The 24,988-nt window shown below is 43.8% G+C and overlaps 1 protein-coding gene across 4 annotated transcripts in view; it reads right to left on the reverse strand.

The window, feature by feature from the left end:
- The window catches only part of LOC115148857 (cytospin-B), a 170,042-nt gene that overhangs the window by 98,464 nt on the left and 46,590 nt on the right, over nucleotides 1-24,988 (reverse strand). For all 4 annotated transcript variants that reach the window (XM_029691144.1, XM_029691142.1, XM_029691143.1 and 1 more), the window contains exons 2-3: nucleotides 16,256-16,444; nucleotides 15,630-15,765 (exon numbers count right to left, since the gene is read on the reverse strand). In XM_029691144.1, the coding sequence (XP_029547004.1) occupies nucleotides 15,630-15,765; nucleotides 16,256-16,420 (301 nt within the window). In that variant the 5' untranslated portion in view covers nucleotides 16,421-16,444. The remainder of the gene's footprint in view (nucleotides 1-15,629; nucleotides 15,766-16,255; nucleotides 16,445-24,988) is intronic.

The following is a 24,988-nucleotide window of genomic DNA, read 5'->3' on the forward strand; positions in this document are numbered from 1 at the left end:
CTGTAACCGTAAAAGCCATGGTTTCATGCATGTTAACATCAGAAGCCTCCTCTCTAAGTTTGTTTTATTCACTGCTTTAGCATACTCCGCCAACCCTGATATCCTAGCCGTCTATGAATCCTGGCTTAGGAACATTTTCAGTCAAGATAGAACTGCCAAAGGGGGCGGAGTTGCAATCTACTGCAGAGAGAGCCTGCAGAGTTCTGTCATACTATCCAGGTCTGTGCCTAAACAGCATGAGCTTCTTCTTTTAAAAATCCACCTTTCCAGAAATAAGTCTCTCACTGTTGCCGCTTGTTATAGACCCCCTTCAGCCCCCAGCTGTGCCCTGGACACCATATGTGAATTGATTGCCCCCCATCTATCTTCAGAGTTCGTACTGTTAGGTGACTTAAACTGGAATATGCTTAACACCCCGGCCATCCTACAATCTAAGCTAGATGCCCTCACACAAATTATCAAGGAACCTACCAAGTACAACCCTAAATCCGTAACCATGGACACCCTCAAAGATATCATCCTGACCAACTTGCCCTCTAAATACACCTCTGCTGTCTTCAACCAGGATCTCAACGATCACTGTCTCATTGCCTGCGTCCGTAATGGGTTCGCGGTCAAACGACCACCCCTCATCACTGTCAAACGCTTCCTAAAACACTTCAGCGAGCAGGCCTTTTTAATTGACCTGGCCCAGGTATCCTGGAAGGATATTGACCTCATCCCGTCAGTAGAGGATGCCTGGTTGTTCTTTAAACGTGCATTCCTCACCCTCTTAAATATGCATGCCACATTCAAAAGATGTAGAACTAAGAACAGATATAACCCTTGGTTCACTCCAGACTTGACTGCCCTTGACCAGCACAAAAACATCCTGAGGCGTACTGCATTAGCATGGAATAGTCCCGCGATATGCAACTTTTCAGGGAAGTCAGGAACCAATATACACAGTCAGTTATGAAAGCAAAAGGCTAGCTTTTTCAAACAGAAATTAGCATCCAGTAGCACTAATTCCAAAAAGTTTTGGGACACTGTAAAGTCCATGGAGAATAAGAGCACCTCATCCCAGCTGCCCACTGCACTGAGGCTAGGAAATACTGTCACCACCGATAAATCTACGATAATCGAGAATTTCAGTAAGCATTTTTCTACGGCTGGCCATGTTTTCAACCTGGCTACCCCTACCCCAGCCAACAGCTCTAAACCCCCCATAGCAACTTGCCCAAGCGGACCGTAGATGGTCACCGGAGGCTCTGGACTGCCGACCGTCGCTGGAGGCTCCGGACCGGGGACCGTCGCTGCAGGCTCCGGACCGGGGACCGTCGCTGCAGGCTCCGGACCGGGGACCGTCGCTGCAGGCTCCGGACCGGGGACCGTCGCTGCAGGCTCCGGACCGGGGACCGTCGCTGCAGGCTCCGGACCGGGGACCGTCGCTGCAGGCTCCGGACCGGGGACCGTCGCTGCAGGCTCCGGACCGGGGACCGTCGCTGCAGGCTCCCGACCGTGGACCGTCGCTGCAGGCTCCCGACCGTGGACCGTCGCTGCAGGCTCCCGACCGGGGACCGTCGCTGCAGGCTCCCGACCGGGGACCGTCGCTGCAGGCTCCGTGCCATGGATCGTCGCTGGAGGCTCCGGGCCATGGATCGTCGCTGGAGGCTCCGGGCCATGGATCGTCGCTGGAGGCTTCGTGCCATGGATCGTTGCTACAGGCTCCGGGCCATGGATCATCATTGGAGGCTTCGTGCCATGGATCATCACTGGAGGCTTCGGGCCATGGATCATCACTGGAGGCTTCGGGCCATGGATCATCACTGGAGGCTTCGTACATGGAGCTGGAACAGGTCTGACCAGGCTGGAGAGACGCATAATAAGGATCTCTACGGTCAAGGCGTGACACCCATGGTGTTTATACTTGTACTATATTTTGTGCAGATGAAGTGGTACTTTCAGGCGTTGCTGAAGGTACCACGTTTCTCCCAAGGATGAACCAGACTTGTGGAGGTCTACAATTGTTTTTCTGAGGTCTTGGCAGATTCCTTTTGATTTTCCCATGATGTCAAGCAAAGAGGCACTGAGTTTGAAGGTAGGCCTTGAAATACATCCACAGGTACACCTCCAATTGACTCAAATTATGTCAATTAGCCTATCAGAAGCTTCTAAAGCCATGACATAATTTTCCAAGCTATTTAAAGGCACAGTCAACTTAGTGTATGTAAACTTCTGACCCACTGATAATGTGATACAGTGAAATAATCTGTCTGTAAACAATCGTTGGAAAAATTACTTGTGTCATGCACAAAGTAGATGTCCTAACTGACTTGCGAAAACTATAGTTTGTTAACAAGAAATTTGTGGAGTGGTTGAAAAACGAGTTTTAATGACTCCAACCTAAGTATATGTAAACTTCAGACTTGAACTGTATGTTTGGCAGCATGAGTGAAGGAGGCTTTGTTGTGAAATAGGAAGCCAATTCTAGATTTAATTTTCAATTGGTTATGCTTAATGTGAGTCTGGAAGGAGAGTTTACAGTCTAACCAGACACGAAGGTATTTATAGTTGTCCACATATTCTAAGTCCAAAGTAGTGATGGTAGTCAGATGGGCGGGTGCAGGCAGCAATCGGTTGAAGAGCGTGCATTTAGTTTTACTAGCATTTAAGAGCAGTTGGAGGCCACAGAAGGAGTGTTGTATGGGATTGAAGCACATTTGGAGGTTTGTTAACACAGTGTCCAAAGAAGGGCCAGATGTATACAGAATGGTGTCGTCTGCATAGAGGTGGATCAGAGAATCACCAGCAGCAAGAGCGACATCATTGATGTATACAGAGAAAAGAGTCGGCCCGAGAATTGAACCCTGTGGCACCCCCATAGAGGCTGCCAGAGGTCCGGACTACAGGCCCTCCAATTATACACACTGAACTCTGTCTTAAAAGTAGTTGGTGAACCAGGCGAGGCAGTCATTTGAGAAACCAAGGCTGTTGAGTCTGCCGATAAGAATGCTGTGATTGACAGAGTCGAAAGCCTTGGCCAGGTCGATGAATACAGCTGCACAGTACTGTCTTTTATCGATGGCGGTGACCAGATAACTGGTCACCATAGCAACACCCACCCGTAGCACGCGCTCCAGCAGATATATTTCACTGCTCATCCCCAAAGCCAACACTTCCTTTGGCTGCCTTTCCTTCCAGTTCTCTGCTGCCAATGACTGGAACGAATTGCAAAAATCACTGAAGCTGGAGTCTTATATCTCCCACACTAACTTTAAGCATCCGCTGTCAGAGCAGCTTACCGATCACTGCACCTGTACACAGCCAATCTGTAAATAGCCCACCCAACTACCTCATCCCCAAATTGTTATATATATTTTTTGCTCTTTTGCACCCCAATATCTCTACTTGCACATCATCATCTGCACATCTATCACTCCAGTGTTAATGCTAAATTGTAATTATTTCGCCACTATGGCCTATTTATTGCCTTATCTCCCTAATCTTACTACATCTGCACACACTGTATATAGAGTTTTCTATTGTGTTATTGACTGTACGTTTGTTTATCCCATGTGTAACTCTATGTTGTTGTTTTTGTCACACTGCTGTGCTTTATCTTGGCCAGGTCGCAGTTGTAAATGAGAACTTGTTCTCAACTGGCCTACCTGGTTAAATTGAGGTGAAAAAATACATAAATGAAACCTGAAATGTGTCTCCCGCATTTAACCCAACCCCTCTGAATCAATCGGGTGCCGGGGGCTGCTTTAATCGACATCCACAGAGTCCAGGGAACAGTGGGTTCCCCGGGCGCAGAATGACAGATTTTTACCTTGTCAACTTGGGGATTCAATCCAGCAACCTTTTGGTTCTTGGCCCACCCCTCTAACATCTAGGCTACCTGCACTCACTTGTGTGGAGGAGACAGATAGAACGATTCAAACATGAAATCCCTGTGGAGAAATATCCATCTGTCTCTTATGATTTTGATTGAATATAAAGGCCAACTTAGCTTATTTTGACTTCAACATCTTCGGCTGAGGGAATAAATTGGCACAACTTGCAATCACTTAACACAAGGGACGGCAAGTACCCTAGTGGTTAGAGCATTGGACTAGTAACCGAAAGGTTGCAAGATCGAATCCCTGAGCTGACAAGGTACAAATCTGTCATTCTGCCCCTGAACAAGGCACTGTTCCTAGGCTGTCATTGAAAATAAGAAATTGTTCTTAACTGACTTGCCTAGTTAAATAAAGGTTAAAAAAACAAGGCTAAGTGGACTCTGTGCCCTCCTCCTTAAGATGCAGAGTGCTTTACAATCAAGTGTTTTTGTTGTTTGTTTTTTTACAAAATCCGGTCCCATAACATGGCTGAAGAGTAAGGAATTATTTAGGAAGTTGCCTGATGAAATCATTATGCAGGCACAAAGTATAATAATCTAATTTGTATCCTGCAGTGTGAAAACCTTGAAAAACAAACTTCTTTCATTAAAGCCCCTTGATACATTTAAAGCTAATCTGGGTTTAATTGTGTGAGAGCTTGAGAAAGTTATTCTGCGCCACACTTGGTGCCTGGTTTCACAGTCTCACTCAGCTCCCAGGAGCCCTTTGTCAAACTAAAAATCAATTTGTTAAGCCTCTAATCAACAGCCCTAAAGAGATGTGAATTAGCAATCTACCCAAAACACAACCCCCAAACACTGTGTGGATGGGCCTTGAATAAACAAACACTGCTAGTCTGCTACCACAGAGGGATTTTACAAGGGATACGCCATGAACAATATGGTTACTATACACAAATCTACAGAACCAGTCAAAAGTTTGGACACACCTACTCATTCAAAAGGTTTTTCTTAATTTTTTTACTATTTTATACATTGTAGAATAATAGTGAAGACATCAACACTTTGAAATAATACATACAGTATGGAATCATGTAATAACCAAAAAAGTGTTAAACAAATCAAAATATATTTTATGTGAGATTCTTCAAAGTAGCCACCATTTACCTTGATGACAGCTTTGCACACTCTTGATATTCTCTCAACCAGCTTCATGAGGTAGCCACCTGGAATGCATTTCAATTAACAGGGGTGCCTTATTAAAAGTTAATTTGTGGAATTTCTTTCCTTCTTAATGCGTTTGAGCCAATCAGTTTTGTGATGACAAGGTAGGGGTGGTATACAGACGATATACCTATTTGGTAAAAGACCAAGCCCTATTTGGTAAAAGACCAAGTCGATATTATGGCAAGAACAGCTCAAATAAGCAAAGAGAAACAACAGTCCATCATTACATTAAGACATGAAGGTCAGTCAATCCGGAAAATTTCAAGAACTTTTAAAGTTTCTTCAAGTGCAGTCGCAAAAACCATCAAGCGCTATGATGAAACTGGCACTCAATGGGACCGCCACAGGAAAGGAAAACCAGAGTTACCTCTGCTGCAGAGGAAAAGTTCATTAGTGTTACCAGCCTCAGAAATTGCAGCCCAAATAAATGCTTCACAGGGTTCAAGTAACAGACACATCTCAACATCAACTGTTCATAAGAGAGTGCGTGAATCTGGTCCTCATGGTTGAATTGCTACAAAAAAAACACTACTAAAGGCCACCAATAAGAAGAGACTTGTTTGGGCCAAGAAACACAAGCAATGGACATTAGACAGGTGGAAATCTGTCCTTTGCTCTGATGAGTTCAAATTTGAGACTTTTGGTTCCAACCGCCGTGTCTCTGTGAGATGCAGAGTAGGTGAACGGATGATCTCCGCATGTGTGGTTCCCACCGTGAAGCATGGAGGAGTAAGTGTGATGGTGTGGGAGTGCTTTGCTGATGACACTGACAGTGATTTATTTAGAATTCAAGGCACACTTAACCAGCATGGCTACCACAGCATTCTGCAGCGATATGCCATCCCATCTGGTTTGTGCTTAGTGGAATTATCATTTGTTTTTCCACAGGACAATGACCTCCACAATCACCCGACCTCAACCCAATTGAGATGGTTTAGGAAGAGTTGGACCGCAGAGTGAAGGAAACAAGTGCTCAGCATATGTGGGAACTCTTCAAGACTGTTGGAAAAGCATTCCAGGTGAAGCTGGTTAAGGGAATGCCAAGAATGTGCAAAGCGGTCATCAAGGCAAAGGTGGCTACTTTGAAGAATCTAAAATATATTTTCATTTGTTTAACACATTTTTGGTTACTACATGATTCCATATGTGTTATTTCATAGATTTGATGTCTTCACTATTATTCTACAATGTAGAAAATAGTACAACTTTTGACTCGTACTGTATGTCCGTCCAATACCTAATTGTAGGCCTAATATTTGTCTTTGGCTGACATGTCAATTTAAAGATAACCAGAGGTTTGTTGGATAAAGCTATTCCTCACAAACATATGACCATTTGTGCTGTTTGTGACAATTCTGTTAACAAACTTTGCATCTGCACTGTTATTCAAGTAAATGTGTTTTTGCAAAAATCTACAGTGGGAATTATTGTGCATAGAGTTGTATGGTTTGTTTGACTTGGCAATCATTGATTATTGTTTGGCACACATTTTAAAGTGAAAAATCTCAGCAAAAAGTAAAGAGTCTCAGTATCATTCTGTTAACATGGAATTACTCCAGGTATTTGGAAAGCCATTACAATACTTTTAACACAGGATGTAATATATCACAGACATTGAGGCGAGTGTAGCCTGATGGAATTCATCATTATCTCTGTCTCAAACCTGTATGTACAACGCATTCGGAAAGTATTCAGACTCCTTGACTAGTTCCACATTTTGTTACATGACAGCCTTATTCTAAAATGGATGAGATTGATGAGGGAGGGAAAAACAATCTACACCCAGTACCCCATAACAACAAAGCAAAAACTAGGTTTTATAAATGTTTGCAAATGTATATAAAAAAACAAAAACAGAAATATCACATTTACATAAGTATTCAGACCCTTTACTCAGTACTTTGTTGAAGCACCTTTGGCAGTGATTACAGCGTTGTCTTCTTGGGTATGACGCAACAAGCTTGGCACACCTGTATTTGGGGAGTTTCTCCCATTCTCCTCTGCAGATCCTCTCAAGCTCTGTCAGGTTGGATGGGGAGCCTCGATGCACAGCTATTCTCAGGTATCTCTACAGATATTCGTGTTCAAGTCCGGGCTCTGGCTGGGACACTCGATGACATTCAGCGACTTGTCCCGAAGCCACTCCTGCATTCTCTTGGCTGTGTGCTTAGTGTCATTGTCCTGTTGGAAGGTGAACCTTTGCCCCAGTCTGAGGTCCTGAGCGCTCTGGAGCAGGTTTTCATCAAGAATATCTCTGTACTTTGCTCCGTTCATCTTTCCCTCGATCCTGACTAGTATCCCAGTCCCTGCCGCTGAAAAACATCACCACAGCATGATGCTGCCACCACCGTGCTTCACCGTAGGGATGGTGGCAGGTTTCCTCCAGACGTGAGGCTTGGCATTCAGGCCAAATAGTTCAATCTTGGTTTCATCAGACCAGAGAATGTTGTTTCTCATGGTCTGAGAGTCCTTTAGGTGCCTTTTGGCAAACTCCAAGCGGGCTGTCATGTGCCTTTTACTGAGTGGCTTCCGTCTGGCCACTCTACCATAAATGCCTGATTGGTGGAGTGCTGCAGAGATGGTTGTCTTTCTGGAAGGTTCTCTTCCACAGAGGAACTCTGGAGCTCTGTCAGAGTGACCATCAGGTTCTTGGTCACCTCCCTGACCAAGGCCCTTCTCCCCCGACTGCTCAGTTTGGCCTGATGGATAGTTCTAGGAAGAGTCTAGGTGGTTCCAAACTTCTTCTGTTTATGAATGATGGAGGCCACTGTGTTCGTGGGGACCTTCAATGCTGCAGACATTTTTTGGTACCCTTCCCCAGATCTGTGGCTCGAAACAACCCTGTCTCGGAGCTCCACGGACAATTCCTTCAACCTCATGGCTTTGTTTTTGCTCTGACATGCACGTCAACTGTGGGACCTTATAAAGACAGGTGAGTGCCTTTCCAAATCATGTCCAATCAATTGAATTTACCACAGGTGGACTCCAATCAAGTTGTAGAAACATCTCAAGGATGATCAACGGAAACAGGATGCACCTGAGCTCAATTTCGACTGTCATAGCAAAGGGTCTGAATAAATTTCTAAAAACCTGTTTTCGCTTTGTCATTATGAGGTGTTGTGTGTAGATTGATGAGGAAAATGTGTTATTTAATCCATTTTAGAATATGGCTGTAACGTAACAACATTTTCAAAAAAGTGAAGGGGTCTGAATACTTCCATCGTGTATTGTACACACAGTAGGAACAGCAAGAGCACAGGCAAGCTGCAGTCAGCCATTCAGTCAGTCAAAGCCAGTTAAAGTAGGTCTAGTGTGATCAGATCCTGCTCCACCCTACTTTGTGGTATTCACACACAATGCTGCCAAACACATGAAATTGCAAAGCGTTCTTCCACAATAGAGCTCACCAGCTTGTAGTCCAAATCCGGATATTAGTTACCTCTGGTTCGTTCAGTCATTCCAATAGGGTAAATTAATTGGGAAAGCATGGTGTTTTGGGATAAACGCCGAAAATAAGGTCTGAGGTTAACACAGCCTTAGGAGATCATTTCATTCTAGGAGACATTATCAGTCAGTTAACATGATCTTTATGAATTATGAGGCCTTTATGTGCTTGTGCTTGTTTTGATTACATAAATTCTTAAAAATTCACAAAACGTGATGTTAGCTGATGGAAGATTATCTCATAGAACAAAACATGTAAAATCTCCTAAACCTGTGTTTAACACATAACTTATTGTCGGATTTATCCAAACACCCTCCAAAAACCCCATTAATTTCCCCATAGGCTTTGGCCAACAAGCCATGGCTGTGACGTGGTGAGGTTGAACCCAGGTGCAGAGAAGAGACCAGACGAGGAATCTGTGACTCAGGATCATGAATGGTCCTATATAGCGTGGAGTGATCTTCCGCGAATCCACCCTTAAGGGAAGATCACGGGTGGACAGCCACACCCGTTGACCCGGTCGGAGGAGCCGAAGAGGCCTTCGGTGCCGGTTTGCCTGGTGTTGGTGTCAGGCAGACGAGCGGAGCAAGGAGGAACTGACACTCAAACTGCGACAGTCCAATGGACGAGTTCGGCAGTGTGTTGTGAGCATACTCAGCCCAGATGAGGCACTTGCTACAGTTGCTGGCCTGGTTGGAGACGAAACAGCGGAGGAACTTCTCCAGCTCCTGGTTGGCCTGCTCCGTTTGCTCATTCGACTGTGGGTGGAACCCCGAGGAGGGACTTACCAACACCCCCAAAAAGGGAGAAGGCTTTACAATACCGTGCGACGAACTGGGGCCCACGATCCGAGACCATGTCCAGGGGAAGTCCGTGTAGTCGAAAGACATGGGTAATCATGAGATCAGCGGTCTCCTTTGCTGAGGGCAACTTAGGTAAGGCAATGAAATGGGCTGCCTTGGAAAACCGATTGACGACCACCAGGATCGAGGTAAGCCCTTGGGATGGGGGTAAGCCTGTGATAAAGTCTACGGACAGGTGGGACCAGGGCTGGCTGGAGATTGGCAGAGGTTGGAGCAACCCAACCGGTCGCTGTTGTGAGGACTTGCTCTGGGCCCAGGTGGAGCAGGCCGTAACGAAGGATCTCACATCCTCAATCATGTTGGGTAACCAGAATTTCCACCTCAGGAACTCCACTGTCCGATTAACCCCAGACCACTCATTTAGAGGAGTGTCCCATTGTAGTACTCGGGAACGGGCTGATCACGGAACATAAAATCTGTTAGTGCTTGTCAGACCGTGGTCTCAATACTCCTTATTACGGGGGCCACAATGCGGAAGCTGGGGATGATGAGCTCGTAGTCCCTCTCCTTGTTAGAGACATCGTGTTGGCGGGACAAGGCGTCTGCTTTCTGATTATTGGATCCCGGGCGATAGGCTAGTGTGAAGTTGAACCTGTTAAAGAACAGAGCCCACCTAACCTGGTGAGCGTTTAACCTCTTGGCTTCTTGAATGGAGACCAAGTTCTTATGGTCCGTCCAAATCACGAAAGGATGAGGTGCCCCCTCCAACCAGTGTCTCCACCCCTTAAGGGTCCACTTAACTGCCAAGAGCCCCCGGTTGCCTACATTGTAGTTGTGTTCCGCTGGCGAGAACCGCTTGGAGAGAAAGGCACATGGGTGCAATTTCTTGTCCCCCTTGTTCCGCTGTGAAAGGACTGCCCCTGCCCCGGTGTCTGAGGCATCCACCTCTACCACAAAGGGACGGGTAGGATCAGGATGGACGAGGATAGGTCCGGAGGTGAAACATCCCTTGAGCTTCCCGAATGCCCTGTTGGCTTTGGGGTCCAGCAAAAACTTTTCTGGGACTTGCGGTTTAGGGCCGTGAGAGGCGCTGCCACCTCACCAAAGTTGCGTATATAAAAAGGCTGTAAAAATTGGCAAACCCGAGGAACCGCTGGACATGTTTGAGTGAGGTGGGACGGGGCCAGTCGATGACTGCTCTCACCTTTATGGGGTCCATTTGGATGCCGGCGGCAAAGATAATGTGGACCGGGAAAGAAACTTGGGATACATGGAACTCACACTTCTCTATCTTGATGTATAGTTGACTCTGCAGGATGCGTCTCAGGACTTTGCAGACGTGTAGGATGTGTTCCGGAAGGGTCTTGGAGAAGGTAAACAAAGATGAACTGATTCAACATATCCCTAAGTGTGTCATTGACCAATGCTTGGAAGACTGCCGGTGAGTTTGATAATCCGAAGGGCATGACTAAATACTCATAGTGGCCACTCAGGGTGTTAAAGGCAGTCTTCCATTCATCTCCCTCTCTGATTCTCACCAGATTGTAAGTGTTGCGGAGGTCCAGTTTGGTGAAGTATTGGGCCCCATGGGCCAACTCCAAGGCGGCGGACATCAGGGGTAGAGGGTAACGATTCTTAATCGTAATCCTGTTCAGCCCTCTGTAATCGATGCAGGGACGCAGACCTCCATCCTTCTTTTCCACAAAGAGGAGCGAATGAAACCTACCTCCAGCGACTCCCAGATGTAATTGTCATGACTGCTTCCCCGGGGAAGGGGGGCGCCGGGTAGGAGGTCAATGGTGCAGTCGTATGGACGATGAGGACGGAGGGTAGCGGATTGCCTCTTACTGAAGGCCTCCCGGAGGTCGAACTACTCGGGAGGGACAGCGGAAAAGTCTTGGTCGTCAATGTATGCCGGGGAACATGGCGAGGCTCCTGGTGGGGGTCTTAGGCATTTAGTCTGGCAGCTCATACCCCAGTCTAGTAGGTGGACCAGGATAATAGTGGGTTATGTAGCACTAGCCAGGGGTACCCTAGGTTAAGGGGGTTCTCAGGAGCGATCAAAAGGAAACTAAGAGTCTCTGAGTGGTTTGGACACACCTGAGTGTCGTTAATGTCTCTAGGACGGTTTCTGCCGCCCTCTGGTGACAGGTGGAACCATGACAATGGCGGAGTTAGTGCCTACAAAAAGATGCCGTTACTACTGCTCTCTATGTGAGACTAAATATTGTTCCCCTAGTTCAATTATGCCCTACCTGGCCCGTCACATCAACACGTGGAAGGTAGGTACAACACACACACACGTTTGTTTTACTATCCTTGTGGGGACCAAACAATTAAATCCCATTCAAAATCCTATTTTCCCTAACCTAACCCTAACCTTAAAATATACTTTTTCCTTGTGGGGACCGGAAAAATGTCCCCTCACTTGTCCCAATTTTCATTGTTTTACTATCCTTGAGGACTTCTGACCCCCACAAGGATAGTAAAACCAAACACACACACTTGTTTTCTGTTGAAATGAACAGCCAGCCAAGCAACAAAAGTAGCAAACATATCAGAGACAGACATGAAGCGACTAAACAACAGCAGGCTGTATAAAGGAAGGATCTTCCTATGACCCAGCAGCAACAACATACTTCACACTGGGACACCATAAACAATCAAACACTTCACTTTTTAATTCTCCTAAGAAGTCCTTATGCTCGGTTCAGTCAAAACCCAGACAGCATGTTATTCACATGCTCAGAAAATCATTACAAGAGCCTTAATTGTGTAATGCATTAAATACTTATGTGACATGGAACATATAATGCAATTCAAATTTCAGTGTAAAACAGACTATAAAGTATAGTTGAATCTAATATAAATTTATGGCAAATCCAAATGACTTTAAACAGTGAACAAGTCAAAATATTTCGAAAATATAGCCTATAATGAATGACAGCTGTAATTGAGAGATCTATCTTGATGATTGATGTGTCCAGTGTGTGAAAGTGTGATACAGTTACAGTATTATGCTGTCACAATGACAGAGCCCTGGGTTAATTTGCTAAGGTTGTTATTGAGGTTCCAACACAGTCAACTCAGTCAAACATGTTCTGGGTGTTCTTTTGTTCCATGTCCTCATGCTCACCCATGTTGGAACCCCTGACTGACTGTCCCTAACACTAAACATCTGAGTGTGTAACTCACTAACAACAACCCAACACATTCACGCTTGCTGCACTAATGCACACACACACAAAGACACATACTTTACGTGTGCACACGCATCACACACACACACACACACACACACACACACACACACACACACACACACACACACACACACACACAAATCTCTCTAAGGAGAACAATGATGATCATTCTTTCCCTTTCAATAAGCTCCGACCTATCCTATTGGAAAATAAGTCCTCATATTTTCCGTATCATGGCAGAACAAATGGCCACAGTTCAGAGAACTATTCAGAGGTCGTTAGAGGGGCAGACAACGATAATGTCCACTCACTGTGTCAGGTTTGGACCCAGAATCAATAGGAGACTACTCAGACAACCACCTGCATCCCAACAGGCCAGCTAGACACTGAACAGATACGGAAATAAAGAGGGGATTTCAGGGAAAGTTCTTTATAGCTTGTGTTGTAGAACTTGAGCCTTTTTAGCAAATCAGAGTGATGATCTATGGCCCTCTAGTGGCCATCAGGGGAAGTTGTACCCGATATCTCCCTGGTTGTACATCACAGAGCAAAATGAGATCAGCAACAGGGACTACAACAAGGAGTGAAATGTGATTCTGAACTGATTATTGGAAAAACACCATTACCCTCTCTGATACGTAAATGCAGTGTGTGTGATTATTTCACACAGACAGATGACTCAGCATACAAAAAGTCAACTACAATATTTGATAGAATAACATTGATTGATATTTGGCCATTCAGTTACTTTTTGTAGGAAGGACCCAGAGTTTACATTTTATTTTCAGGTGGAATATTGTTTCATATGGATAACAAAGAAAGAGGAATTAAAAGGGACGTGTGATTGTGTGAGTGTGTTTCAAGTTTCATGTTTTATTAGTCATATTTACAGGATACACATGGTATACACCGTCCAACGAAATGCTTATTGCAGGTTCCTTCTCGACAATGCAATAACAATAACAATAAGAAAATATAAGAATATGAACATAAAGTAAATGGCTCAGTAGAATAGAATAAACCTTTTAGCATAAGAATAACACACAATTTATAGTCCAATATTTACACGTGTTTTGGGGAAGGGGGGATTGGAGGGTAGTGTTTAAATTGTGCAGTGTAATAATAAGAGTCTGATTGCAGCAGTTGTGATGTGTGTGTGTGTGTGTAGCATGCATGTACATATACAGTGCATTTCAGAAAGTATTCAAACCCCTTGACTTTTTCCACATTTTGTTAAGTTATAGCCTTATTCTAAAATGTATTAAATACAATTTTTCCCTCATCAATCTACACACAATACCCCATAACTACAAAGTGAAAACAGGTTTGTAGACATTTTTGCAAATGTAATACAAATAAAAAACAGAAACACCTTATTTATATAAGTATTCATACCCTTTTCTATGAAACTCAAAATTGAGCTCAGGTGCATCTTGTTTCCATTGATCATCCTTGAGATGTTTCTACAACTTGATTGGAGTCCACCTGTGGTAGATTCAATTGATTGGACATGATTTGGAAAGGCACACACCTGTCTATATAAGGTCCCACAATTGACATTGCATGTCAGAGCAAAAACCAAGCCATGAGGTTGAAGGAATTGTCCGTAGAGCTCTGAGACAGAATAGTGTCAAGGCACAGATCTGGGGAAGGGCACCAAAAAATGTCTGCAGTATTGAAGAACACAGTGGCCTCCATCATTCTTAAATGGAAGAAGTTTGGAACCACCAAGCTTCTTCCCGGCCAAAGTGAGCAATCAGGGGAGAAGGGCCTTGGTCAGGGAGGTGACCAAGAACCCGATGGTCACTCTGACAGAGCTCCAGTTCTTCTGTGGAGATGGGAGAACCTTCCAGAAGGACCACCATCTCTGCAGCACTCCACCAATCAGGCTTTTATGGTAGAGTGGCCAGAGGGACGCCACTCCTCAGTAAAAGGCACATGACAGCCCGCTTGGAGTTTGCCAAAAGGTACCTAAAGACTCTCAGACCATGAAAAACAACATTCTCTGGTCTGATGAAACCAAGATTAAACTCTTTGGCCTGAATGCCAAGCGACACGTTTGGAGGAAACCTGGCACCATCCCTACGGTAAAGCATGGTGGTGGCAGCATCATGCTGTGGTGATGTTTTTCAGCGGCAGGGACTGGGAGACTAGTCAGGATCGAGGAAAAGATGAACGCCGCAAAGTACAGAGATCGTTGATGAAAACGTGGTCCAGGGCGCTCAGAACCAGACTGGGGCGAAGGTTCACCTTCCAACAGGACAACGACCCAAAGCACACAGCCAAGACAACGCAGGAGTGGCTTCGGGACAAGTCTCTGAACGTCCTTGAGTGGCCCAGCCAGAGCCCGGACTTCAACCCGATCGAACATCTCTGGAGACACCTGAAAATAGCTGTGCAGCAACGCTCCCCTTCCAACCTGACAGAGCTTGAGAGGATCTGCAGAGAAGATCGGGAGAAACCCCAAATACAGGTGTGCCAAGCTTGTAGTGTCATACACAAGAAGACTCGAGGCTGTAATCGCTGCCAATGGTGCTTCAACAAAGGAGGCTTCAACAAAGAAGGCTCTGAATACTTATGTAAATGTCATATTTCAGCTTTGAATTTTTAATACATTTGCAAAAATGTAAAAAAACCTGTTTTAACTTTGTCATTATCGGGTATTGTGTTTAGATTGATGAAGAAAAAAATATGTAATACATTTTAGAATAAGGCTGTAATGTAACAAAATATGGAAAAAGTCAAAGGGTCTGAATACTTTCCGAATGCACTCTATGTGTGTGTGTGGGTGGTGGGGTGGAGGTTGGTTCTTCTATCCATGTGGGGACCTAAAATCCCCAAAAGTCACCTCAAGGATAGTAAAACAAGAAAAATTCTCCCTTGTGGGGACTTTTCCCCAGGACAAAAGCTATTTTAAGCTTAGGTGATTCGGTTTAGGATTAGGGTTAGAATTAGGGTTAGGGTAATGGGTTAGTCGTTAGGTTTAAGTTTAAGTTTAGGAGTTAGGTTTAGGGTTTGGGTTAAGGTTAGGGAAAATAAGATTTTGAATGGAAATAAATGTTATGTCCCCAAGAGGATAGAAGAACAAAACGTGTGGGTGTGTGTGCACTGAACTATGGGTACCCTACCTGAGAGGCTGCGAGGTCTTGCTTCGGCCAGGTCAGAGATGGCCCCTGCAGTGACAGTCTTCTTCATGCGTGAGCCTGTGGCTGCTGCCCCCAGGGCAGGCTTGGCCAGTGTGTCATCACTACTGGCCCTCTTCAGCTAGAACAATACACACATACATACACACTCAGTCAGGATTTAGGAAACCACAGATTACCTTACCAATTGGAAAACATCCTAAATCTACTAGTATTAAATTGAAAAGCACTCTCTGGCAAATAATCATGTTGTCAGTGCAACCCTTTTTGGTTCCAGGTAGAACCCTTTTGGGTTCAATGTAAAACCCTCTGTGGAAAGGGGACAGCTGAAGAACCCTTTTAGGTTCTAGATAGCACTTTTTTTCCTAAGAGTGTGTATGCTTTGTGACACCCCGCCGAGGTCAGTGTCTGTAGGTGATGCAGAGGTAGGCTAATTCAAACATTTATTTCAGTCATCCAAATGGAGAGAGATGCTCTTAGAAAAATGTAAGGGGTGGTATCTTCCCCTATCTCCCTCCCACCTGTCCTACTCCCAACCTCCCACCATTCATCAAGGAGATGTTGGGTGTTCAGTGGGGCCCCTGTCATCTACTGTGTCTGGCACCACTCACCCTGCTAAGGCGCAGGTCTGTGGCCAGGGTGTTGGAGGATCTGGAGGTTTTGATGCCTGTAGCTGTGGTGGAGGTGGTGGTAGAGGGGGCGAGGGAGGCTTGCTTGGCCCTCTCCTGGAGCCCTGGCTTGGGCAGCACTGCCTTGGCCATGCCCCCTTTCAGCATGACTCTGTCTGCTATACCTGCTGCCTACGATGGACAGGAGAGAGAGAGATAACAGGGTGTAAATATTATTATGAATACATGGGTATGACACAAATGCTTCAGTCATTGTGACCTCTGCTGGTTGAAATTATGAAGTAGAACTGAATCACGATTAGCCTATATATTCAGTACGGGTTTACATTATTTAGCTTATTTCAATAAAAATAAGTGAAACATGGCCCGCAGTATTAGATAAAGTATTCCAGATTCACATCAAAATAGGCTACCCTTTGGGTGGCCTTCTGTACAGGAAAAGATGACTAAATCTTGACAAGCAGATAATGGGTACATTTGGTACAGTTGTAAAGTGAAATGTAAAGTGAAAGGGAGACGACTGTAGGCCTATATGTCTGAGAGAAGGGAGAGTATAGAGTGTGTGAAGGGGTGGTTAGCGGATATGGTGCTGCCACTGATGGCATTTCAGCCTGTGCCAAGACATACAAGACATAAGCCAACAGTAGTCTGAGCAGAGTGAGAGGACAGCTGAGGTAGTGAGACTGTCAACTCCCACTAGTCAGGACACATCCTGTTACAGAGCTGAGAAAACACAGCCTCCAGTCCAATCAGATCTCCTCCACACCACTGGGACTGGAAACCAAATATAACACAACACACTCAGACCACACTACTGAGGTGGTTTGAAGACACTTAACTAGGGGAAGATGCAGATTGTAATTTAACCGGCAGTGGCTTGGCATCAATAACCAATGCACATGTCTGTTAGATAAATATTCTGAATAGCCTACACATAATGAAAGATGATGTAGGCTAGTCTGTGTCCAGCAGACAGGTGGTGCTCTTAGCTTGGAGAGCCACTGACTGCTTTCTCCACTCTTTACTGTAATGAGCTTTACTACAGCTCCCTGTGGAACTCATTCATTTATTTGAAGCAAGGTGGGGAGGTGAGGTCTGAGGGAAGGGTATCCAAATCATTACTGACTGACACACACGCATTAGCGCACACACACACACACACACACACACACACACACACACACACACACAAAGAAACACAGAGTGAGAGTGACTCATTTCTACCAGCATGTCACCTGTGCAACTAGAGGCGAAAAAACTCTAACTCAACTTTACTACACACACAGAAATGCATACAATGCTCTCCCTCGCCCTCCATTTGGCAAATCTGACCATAACTCTATCCTCCTGATTTTTGCTTACAAGCAAAAACACAAACAGGAAGTACCAGTGACGCGACGAATACGGAAGTGGTCCGATGAAGCGGATGTTAAGGTACAGGACTGTTTCGCTAGCACAGGCTGGAATATGTTCTGGGATTCATCTGATGGCATTAAGGAAATTATCATATCAGTCATCGACTTCAATAATAAATTAATGGACGATGCAGTCTCCACAGTGAACCTACATCCCAACCAGATGCCATGGATTACAGGCAACATCCACACTGAGCTAAAGGCTAGAGCTGCCACTTTCAGGGAGCGGGACACTAATACAGACGCTTATAAGAAGTCCCGCTACGACCTCCGACGAGCCTTCAAACAGGCAAAGAGTTAATACAGGACTAAGATCGAATCCTACTATGCCGGCTCTGAGTTCGTCGGATGTGGAAGGGTATTTCAAACTATCACAGATTACAAAGGGAAACCCAACCGCGAGCTGCCCAGTGACGCGAGTCTACTAGATGAGCTAAATGCCTTCTATGCTCGCTTCAAGGCAAGCAACACTGAACCATGCATGAGAGCACCAGCTGTTCCGGATGCTTTCTGTAGCTGATGTGAGTAAGACCTTAGAACAGGTTAACATTAACAAGGCCGCAGGGCCAGGCAGATTACCAGGACGCGTACTCAGAGCATGCGCTGACCAGCTGGCAAGTGTCTTCAATAACATCTTCAACCTCTCTCTGACCCAGTCTGCTATACATACAGTTGATGTCGGGAATTTACATACACCTTAGCCAAATACATTTAAACTCAGTTTTTCACAATTCCTGACATTTAATCCTAGTAAAAAGTCCCTGTCTTAGGTCAGTTAGGATCACCACTTTATTTTAAGAATGTGAAATGTCAGAATAATAGTAGAGAGAATTATTTATTTCAGCTTTTATTTCTTTCATCACATTCCCAGTGGGCCAGAAGTTTACATACACTCAATTAGTATTTGGTAGCATTGACTTTAAATTGTTTAACTTGGGTCAAACATTTTGGGTAGCCTTCAACAAGCTTCCCACAATAAGTTGGGTGAATTTTGGCCCATTCCTCCTGACAAAGCTGGTGTAACTGAGACAGGTTTGTAGGCCTCCTTGCTCGCACATGCTTTTTCAGTTCTGCCCACAAATTGTCTATAGGATTGAGGTCAGGGCTTTGTGATGGCCACTCCAATACCTTAACTTTGTTGTCCTTAAGCCATTTTGCCACAACTTTGGAAGTATGCTTGGGGTCATTGTCCATTTGGAAGACACATTTGCGACCAAGCTTTAACTTCCTGACTGATGTGTTGAGATGTTGCTTCAATATGTCCACATAATTTTCCTGTCTCATGATGCCATCTATTTTGTGAAGTGCACCAATCCCTCCTGCTGCAAAGCACCCCCACAACATGATGCTGCCACCCCCGTGCTTCACGGTTGGGATGGTGTTCTTCGGCTTGCAAGCATCCCCCTTTTTCCTCCAAACATAACGATGGTGATTATGGCCAAACAGTTTTATTTTTGTTTCATTAGACCAGAGGACATTTCTCCAAAAAGTACGATCTTTGTCCCCATGTGCAGTTGCAAACCGTAGTCTGGCTTTCTTATGGCGGTTTTGGAGCAGTGGCTTCTTCCTTGCTGAGCGGCCTTTCAGGTTTTGTTGATCTAGGACTCGTTTTACTGTGGATATTGATACTTTTGTACCTGTTTCCTCCAGCATCTTGACAAGGTCCTTTGCTGTTGTTCTGGGATTTATTTGCACTTTTCGCACCAAAGTACGTTCATCTCTAGGAGACAGAACGCGTCTCCTTCCTGAGCAGTATGACAGCTGCATGGTCCCATGGTGTTTATACTTGCGTACTATTGTTTGTACAGATGAACGTGGTACCTTCAGGCGTTTGGAAATTGCTCTCAAGGATGAACCAGTCTTGGCTGATTTATTTTGATTTTCCCATGATGTCAAGCAAAGACACACTGAGTTTGAAGGTAGACCTTGAAATACATCCACAGGTACACCTCCAATTGACTCAAATTATGCCAATTAGCATATCAAAAGATTCTAAAGCCATGACATCATTTTCTGGAATTTTCCAAGCTGTTTAAAGGCATAGTCAACTTAGTGTATGTAAACTTCTGACCCACTGGAATTGTGATACAGTGAATTATAAGTGAAATAATCTCTGTAAACAATTGTTGGAAAAATTACTTGTGTCATGCACAAAGTAGATGTCCTAACTGACTTGCCAAAACTATAGTTTGTTAACAAGACATTTGTGGAGTGGTTGAAAAACGAGTTTTAATGACTCCAACCTAAGTGTATGCAAACTTCCGACTTCAACTGTACAGATACAGTGCCTTCAGAAAGTATACCCCTTCATACCCCTTGACATATTCCACATTTTGTTGTATTACAGCCTGAATTCCCTCCCAAAATGTATCACACATCTACACTCAATACCCCATAATGACAAAGTAAAAACATGTTCTTAGAAATGTTTGCAAATGTACTGAAAATTAAATACAGAAATCTAATTTACATAAGTATTCACACCCCTTTGCTATGACACTGCAAATTGAGCTCAGGTGCATCCAATTTCCATTGATCATCCTTGAGATGTTGCTACAACTTGATTGGTGTCCACCTGTGGCCTATTTAATTGATTGGACATGACAGAAGCTACACCATGAAGTCCAAGTAACTGTCTGTAGATCTCAGAGAGAATTGTGATGAGGCATATCTGGGAAAGGGTATAAAACCATTTCTAGTGTTGAACATTTCCAAGAGCAGTGTTCTCCATCATTGGTAAATTGAAAAAATATGGAACTACACAGACTCTGTGTAACTGACCAAACTGAGTAACCGGGCAAGAAGGACCTTAGTCAGGGAGGTGACCAAGAACCCAATGACCATTCTGACACAACTACAGAGTTTCTTGGCTGAGATGGGAGAACCTGCCAGAAGAACAACAGTCTTCACCAATCTGGGTTTATGGTAGAGTGACCAGACGGATGCCACTCCAGAGAAAAAGGCACATGACAGCACGTCTGGAGTTTGCAAAAAGGCACATGAAAGACTACGACCATAAGGCAAAAGATTCTGTGGTCTGAATGCAAAGCACTATGTCTGAAGAAAACCAGGCCTAGCTCATCACCCGTCTAATACCATCCCTACCGTGAAGCATGGTGGTGGCAGCATCATGCTATGGGTATGCCTTTCAGTGACAGGGACTGGGAGACTGGTAAGAATAGAGGAAACAATGAATCGAGCTAAATACAGGCAAATCCTTGAGATCCTGCTTCAGAGTGCAAACAACAGACTGGGGAAAATATGTACGTTCCATCAGGACAATGACCCCAAGCATACAGCCAAAGTAACGCTGGGATGGCTTCAGAACAAGAATGTGAAAGTCCTTGAGTGGCTCAGGCAAATCGCAGACACGACAGATTACAAAGGGAAACCCAACCGCGAGCTGCAGATTGCTGTTCACCACCGCCCACCACCTTACTTAAAGCCTTTTATTTTGGGGTGTTGCTATAGGCCACCAAGTCAGTATCTAAATAATGTGTGTGAAATGTTTGATAGTGCATGTGATGCAAACAGAGAGGTCTACCTTCTTGGGGACCTGAATATTGGCAGCTTTTCATGAAGCTGTCCTCTCAAGAGGAAGCTTCTTTCTGTAACCAGTGCCTGTAATCTGGTTCAGGTTATTAATCAACCTACCAGGGTGTTTACAAACACTACAGGAACAAGATCATCTACATGTATCAATCACTTTTTTACTAATACTGTAGACCTTTGTTCTAAAGCTGTATCTGTACCCATTGGATGCAGTGATCACAATATAGTGGCTATATCCAGGAAAGCCAAAGTTCCAACAGCTGGGCCTAAAATAGTGTATAAGAGATCATACAAAATACTTTGCTGTGACTCTTATGTGGATGATGTTAAAAATATTTGTTGGTCTGATGTGATTAATGAGGAGCATCCAGATGCTGCACTTGATGAATTTCTGAAATTGCTTTTTCCAATTACTGATAAACATGAACCTGTTAAGAAACTGACTGTTAGAACTGTTAAGGCTCCATGGATTGATGAGCAATTGAAAAACTGTATGGTTGAAAGAGATGGGGCAAAAGGAGTGGCTAATAAGTCTGGCTGCACATCTGACTGGTTGACTTACTGCAAATTGAGAAATGATGTGACTAAACTCAACAAAAAAATAGAAGAAACCGTATTATGAAGCCAAGATCAATGATATAAAGAATGATGGGAAAAAAACTCCATCTTTCATATTTTATTTTAATGATTACTTAATTGGCACAGTGGGCAAACTTAGGAAGGAAATGCCAACAATGAACAGTGAGCCACTGTATTCAAACATAAAAAACTAATAATGAAAGAAAACCATTGCAAGTTTGAATTATGTAAAGTTAGTGTAGGAGGTGTGGAAAAATGTATAATGACAAACCTCCTGGCATTGACAACTTAGATGGAAAGCTACTGAGGATGGTAGCTGACTCTATAGCCACTCCGATCTGTCATATCTTTAATCTGAGCCTAGAGGAAAGTCTTTGTCCTCAGGCCTGGAGAGAAGCCAAAGTAGTGTATGTAAACTTCCGACTTCAACTGTACACGTTTCAAGCAGACCACCATAGTCCCTGTGCCCAAGAAAGCCAAGGTAACCTATAGTCTGGCTTTTAACCTAAATGGGTCTTACCTGTTTAAATAAAGATTCAAGAAAAATAATAAATAAAGTCTAAATAACTTTTGCCCCGTAGCACTCACATCTGTAGCCATGAAATGCTTTGAAAGGCTGGTCATGGCTCGCATCAACACCATCATCTCAGACAAACTGGACACATTTCAATTCGCATACCGCCCCAACAGATCCACAGATGACACAATCTCTACTGCACTCCACACTGTCCTCTCCCACCAGGACAAGAGGAACATCTATGTGAGAACGCTGTTCATTGACTACAGCTCAGCGTTCAACACCATAGTGCCCTCCAAGCTCATCACTAAGCTAAGGACTCTGGGACTGAACACCTCCCTCTGCAACTGGATCCTGGACTTCCTGATGTGCCGCCCCCAGGTGGTGAGGGTAGGCACATCCACCACACTGACTCTCAACATGGGGGCCCCTCAGGGCTGTGTGCTTAGTCCCCCCCTGTACTCCTTGTTCAACCAAAACTGTGAGGCCACTCACGACTCCAACACCATCATTAAGTTTGCTGATGACACCACGAGGGTATGCCTGATCACCGACGATGATGCGACAGTGTGGTCTAACCACTAGGCTAGACAATGCCCGCCATGTGATCGGGTCCTTCTCACAGGCATTGCAGCTCCGAAGTAGGCTATAAGTGAAAACAGACACATCGGGGAAGCAACAGCAGGTAGCCTAGTGGTTAGAGCGTTGGACTAGTAACCGAAAGGTCGCAAGATTGAATCCCGAGCTGATAAGGTAAAAATCTGCCATTCTGCTCCTGAGCAAGGCAGTTAACACACTGTTCCTAGGCCGTCATTGAAAATAAGAATTTGTTCTTAACTGACTTGCCTAGTTAAATAAAGAAAAAAGAAAAACAAGGTGCATATTGAAGATGTTAGAACTGTCCACATTTACTTTTCATCAGCCAACAAGATGAGTAACACTAGCCTATGTCAATCTATTATCCCTTTAGTAGAAAAGTTGACTTATTATTTTGGTCAGCTTGTCGTTCTGTGCAAGAATGACAGAGATGAAAATATAATTAAAAAAGTTTAAAACAGGGAAGATCTAAAGACGCAACAACAAACATGGGTTGTTAAATTGCAAAAAAAATGTATATATAAAACATGCAGCAACACTCCCTATCCAACCTGACAGAGCTTGAGAGGATCTGCAGAGAAGAATGGGAGAAACTCCCCAAATACAGGTGTGCCAAGCTTGTAGTGTCATACCCAAGAAGACTCAAGGCTGTAATCGCTGCCAAAGGTGCTTCAACAAAGTACTGAGTAAAGGGTCTGAATACTTATGTAAATGTGATATTTAAGTTTTTTATTTTTAATCCATTTGCAACAATTAAAAAAAAAACAGTTTTTGCTTTGTCATTATGGGGTATTGTGTGTAGTTTGATGAGGGGAAAAAACTGTTTTAATCTATTTTAAAATAAGGCTGTAACGTAACAAAATATGAAAAAAAGTCAAGGGGTCTGAATACTTTACAAATGCACTACATATGTAATTAAAAGTCTCATTAAAGTTTGGCTACATTTTCAGGTGCCTCCCTCATGTCAGCATCGGTCTGGACATGACAGATAGTCGCCAATACTCATAGTCACCAATACTCATAGGCTATCACCTACTCTTTGACATGTAACTTTAAAGAACTACTTAAGTCGTTTTATGAGTATCTGTACTTTACTTTACTAGTTATATTTTGGACAACTTTTACTTTACTACATTCCTTAAGAAAATAATGTACTTTTTACTTCATACATTTTCCCTGACACCCAAAAGTACTAGTTATATTTTGAATGCTTAGCAGAACAGGAAAATGGTCCAATTCACACACTTATCAAGAGAACATCCTTTATCATCCATACTGCCTCTGATCTGGCAGACCCACTAAACACAAATTCTTTGTTTGTAAATTATGTTTTTTTTAATGGTGCCGTCTGATTTGCTTAATATAAGGAATTTGAAATTATTTATACTTTTACTTTTGATACTTAAGTCTATTTTAGCAATTAAATGTACTTTTGTATATGTAAAACCAAATACTTTTAGACTTTTACTCAAGTAGTATTTTACTGGGTGACTTTCACTTTTGCTTGAGTAATTTTCTATTAAGGCATCTTTACTTTTACTCAAGTATGACAATTGGGTACTTTTTCCACCACTGTGTACATACATCAATGTCTATGGTGTCCTACATCAATAAAAGGGGTCAGCTGAGGGCTTAGGGCAGACATCTCTTTCTCTCCCTCCCTCGATCTACTCCCATTCACTTACTCTCTCTTTCTCCCTCTCTTTTACTCCCACTCTAGCTTACTCTTTATCTATCCCCCTACTCTCTTACTCCCACTCTCTCTGTATCGCTCTCATCACTGTTGCAGTGATCAAAATGATTATAATGCTTGCAGCATAGCTTCCGCATTTACCCTAGTTACTGTAGCATACAGCATAGACCTAAAGTTAACATTTCTATTGCAGGAAGGCCTATTTAGAATCATATTGAGTCGTTCTCAGAAGTACTTCAACTCTACAATGAACTAAAAAGCTAATCTAAGCAAAGGGCACTTCTGCATTATAATAAGTTGCATTAAAATCTAGACATAAATCTTTGAGATCCAAACAGTGCATCCTAAGAGATAGCAGGCCA

Source organism: Salmo trutta, chromosome 15 (assembly GCF_901001165.1).
Source record: "Salmo trutta chromosome 15, fSalTru1.1, whole genome shotgun sequence".
NCBI lineage: Eukaryota > Metazoa > Chordata > Actinopteri > Salmoniformes > Salmonidae > Salmo > Salmo trutta.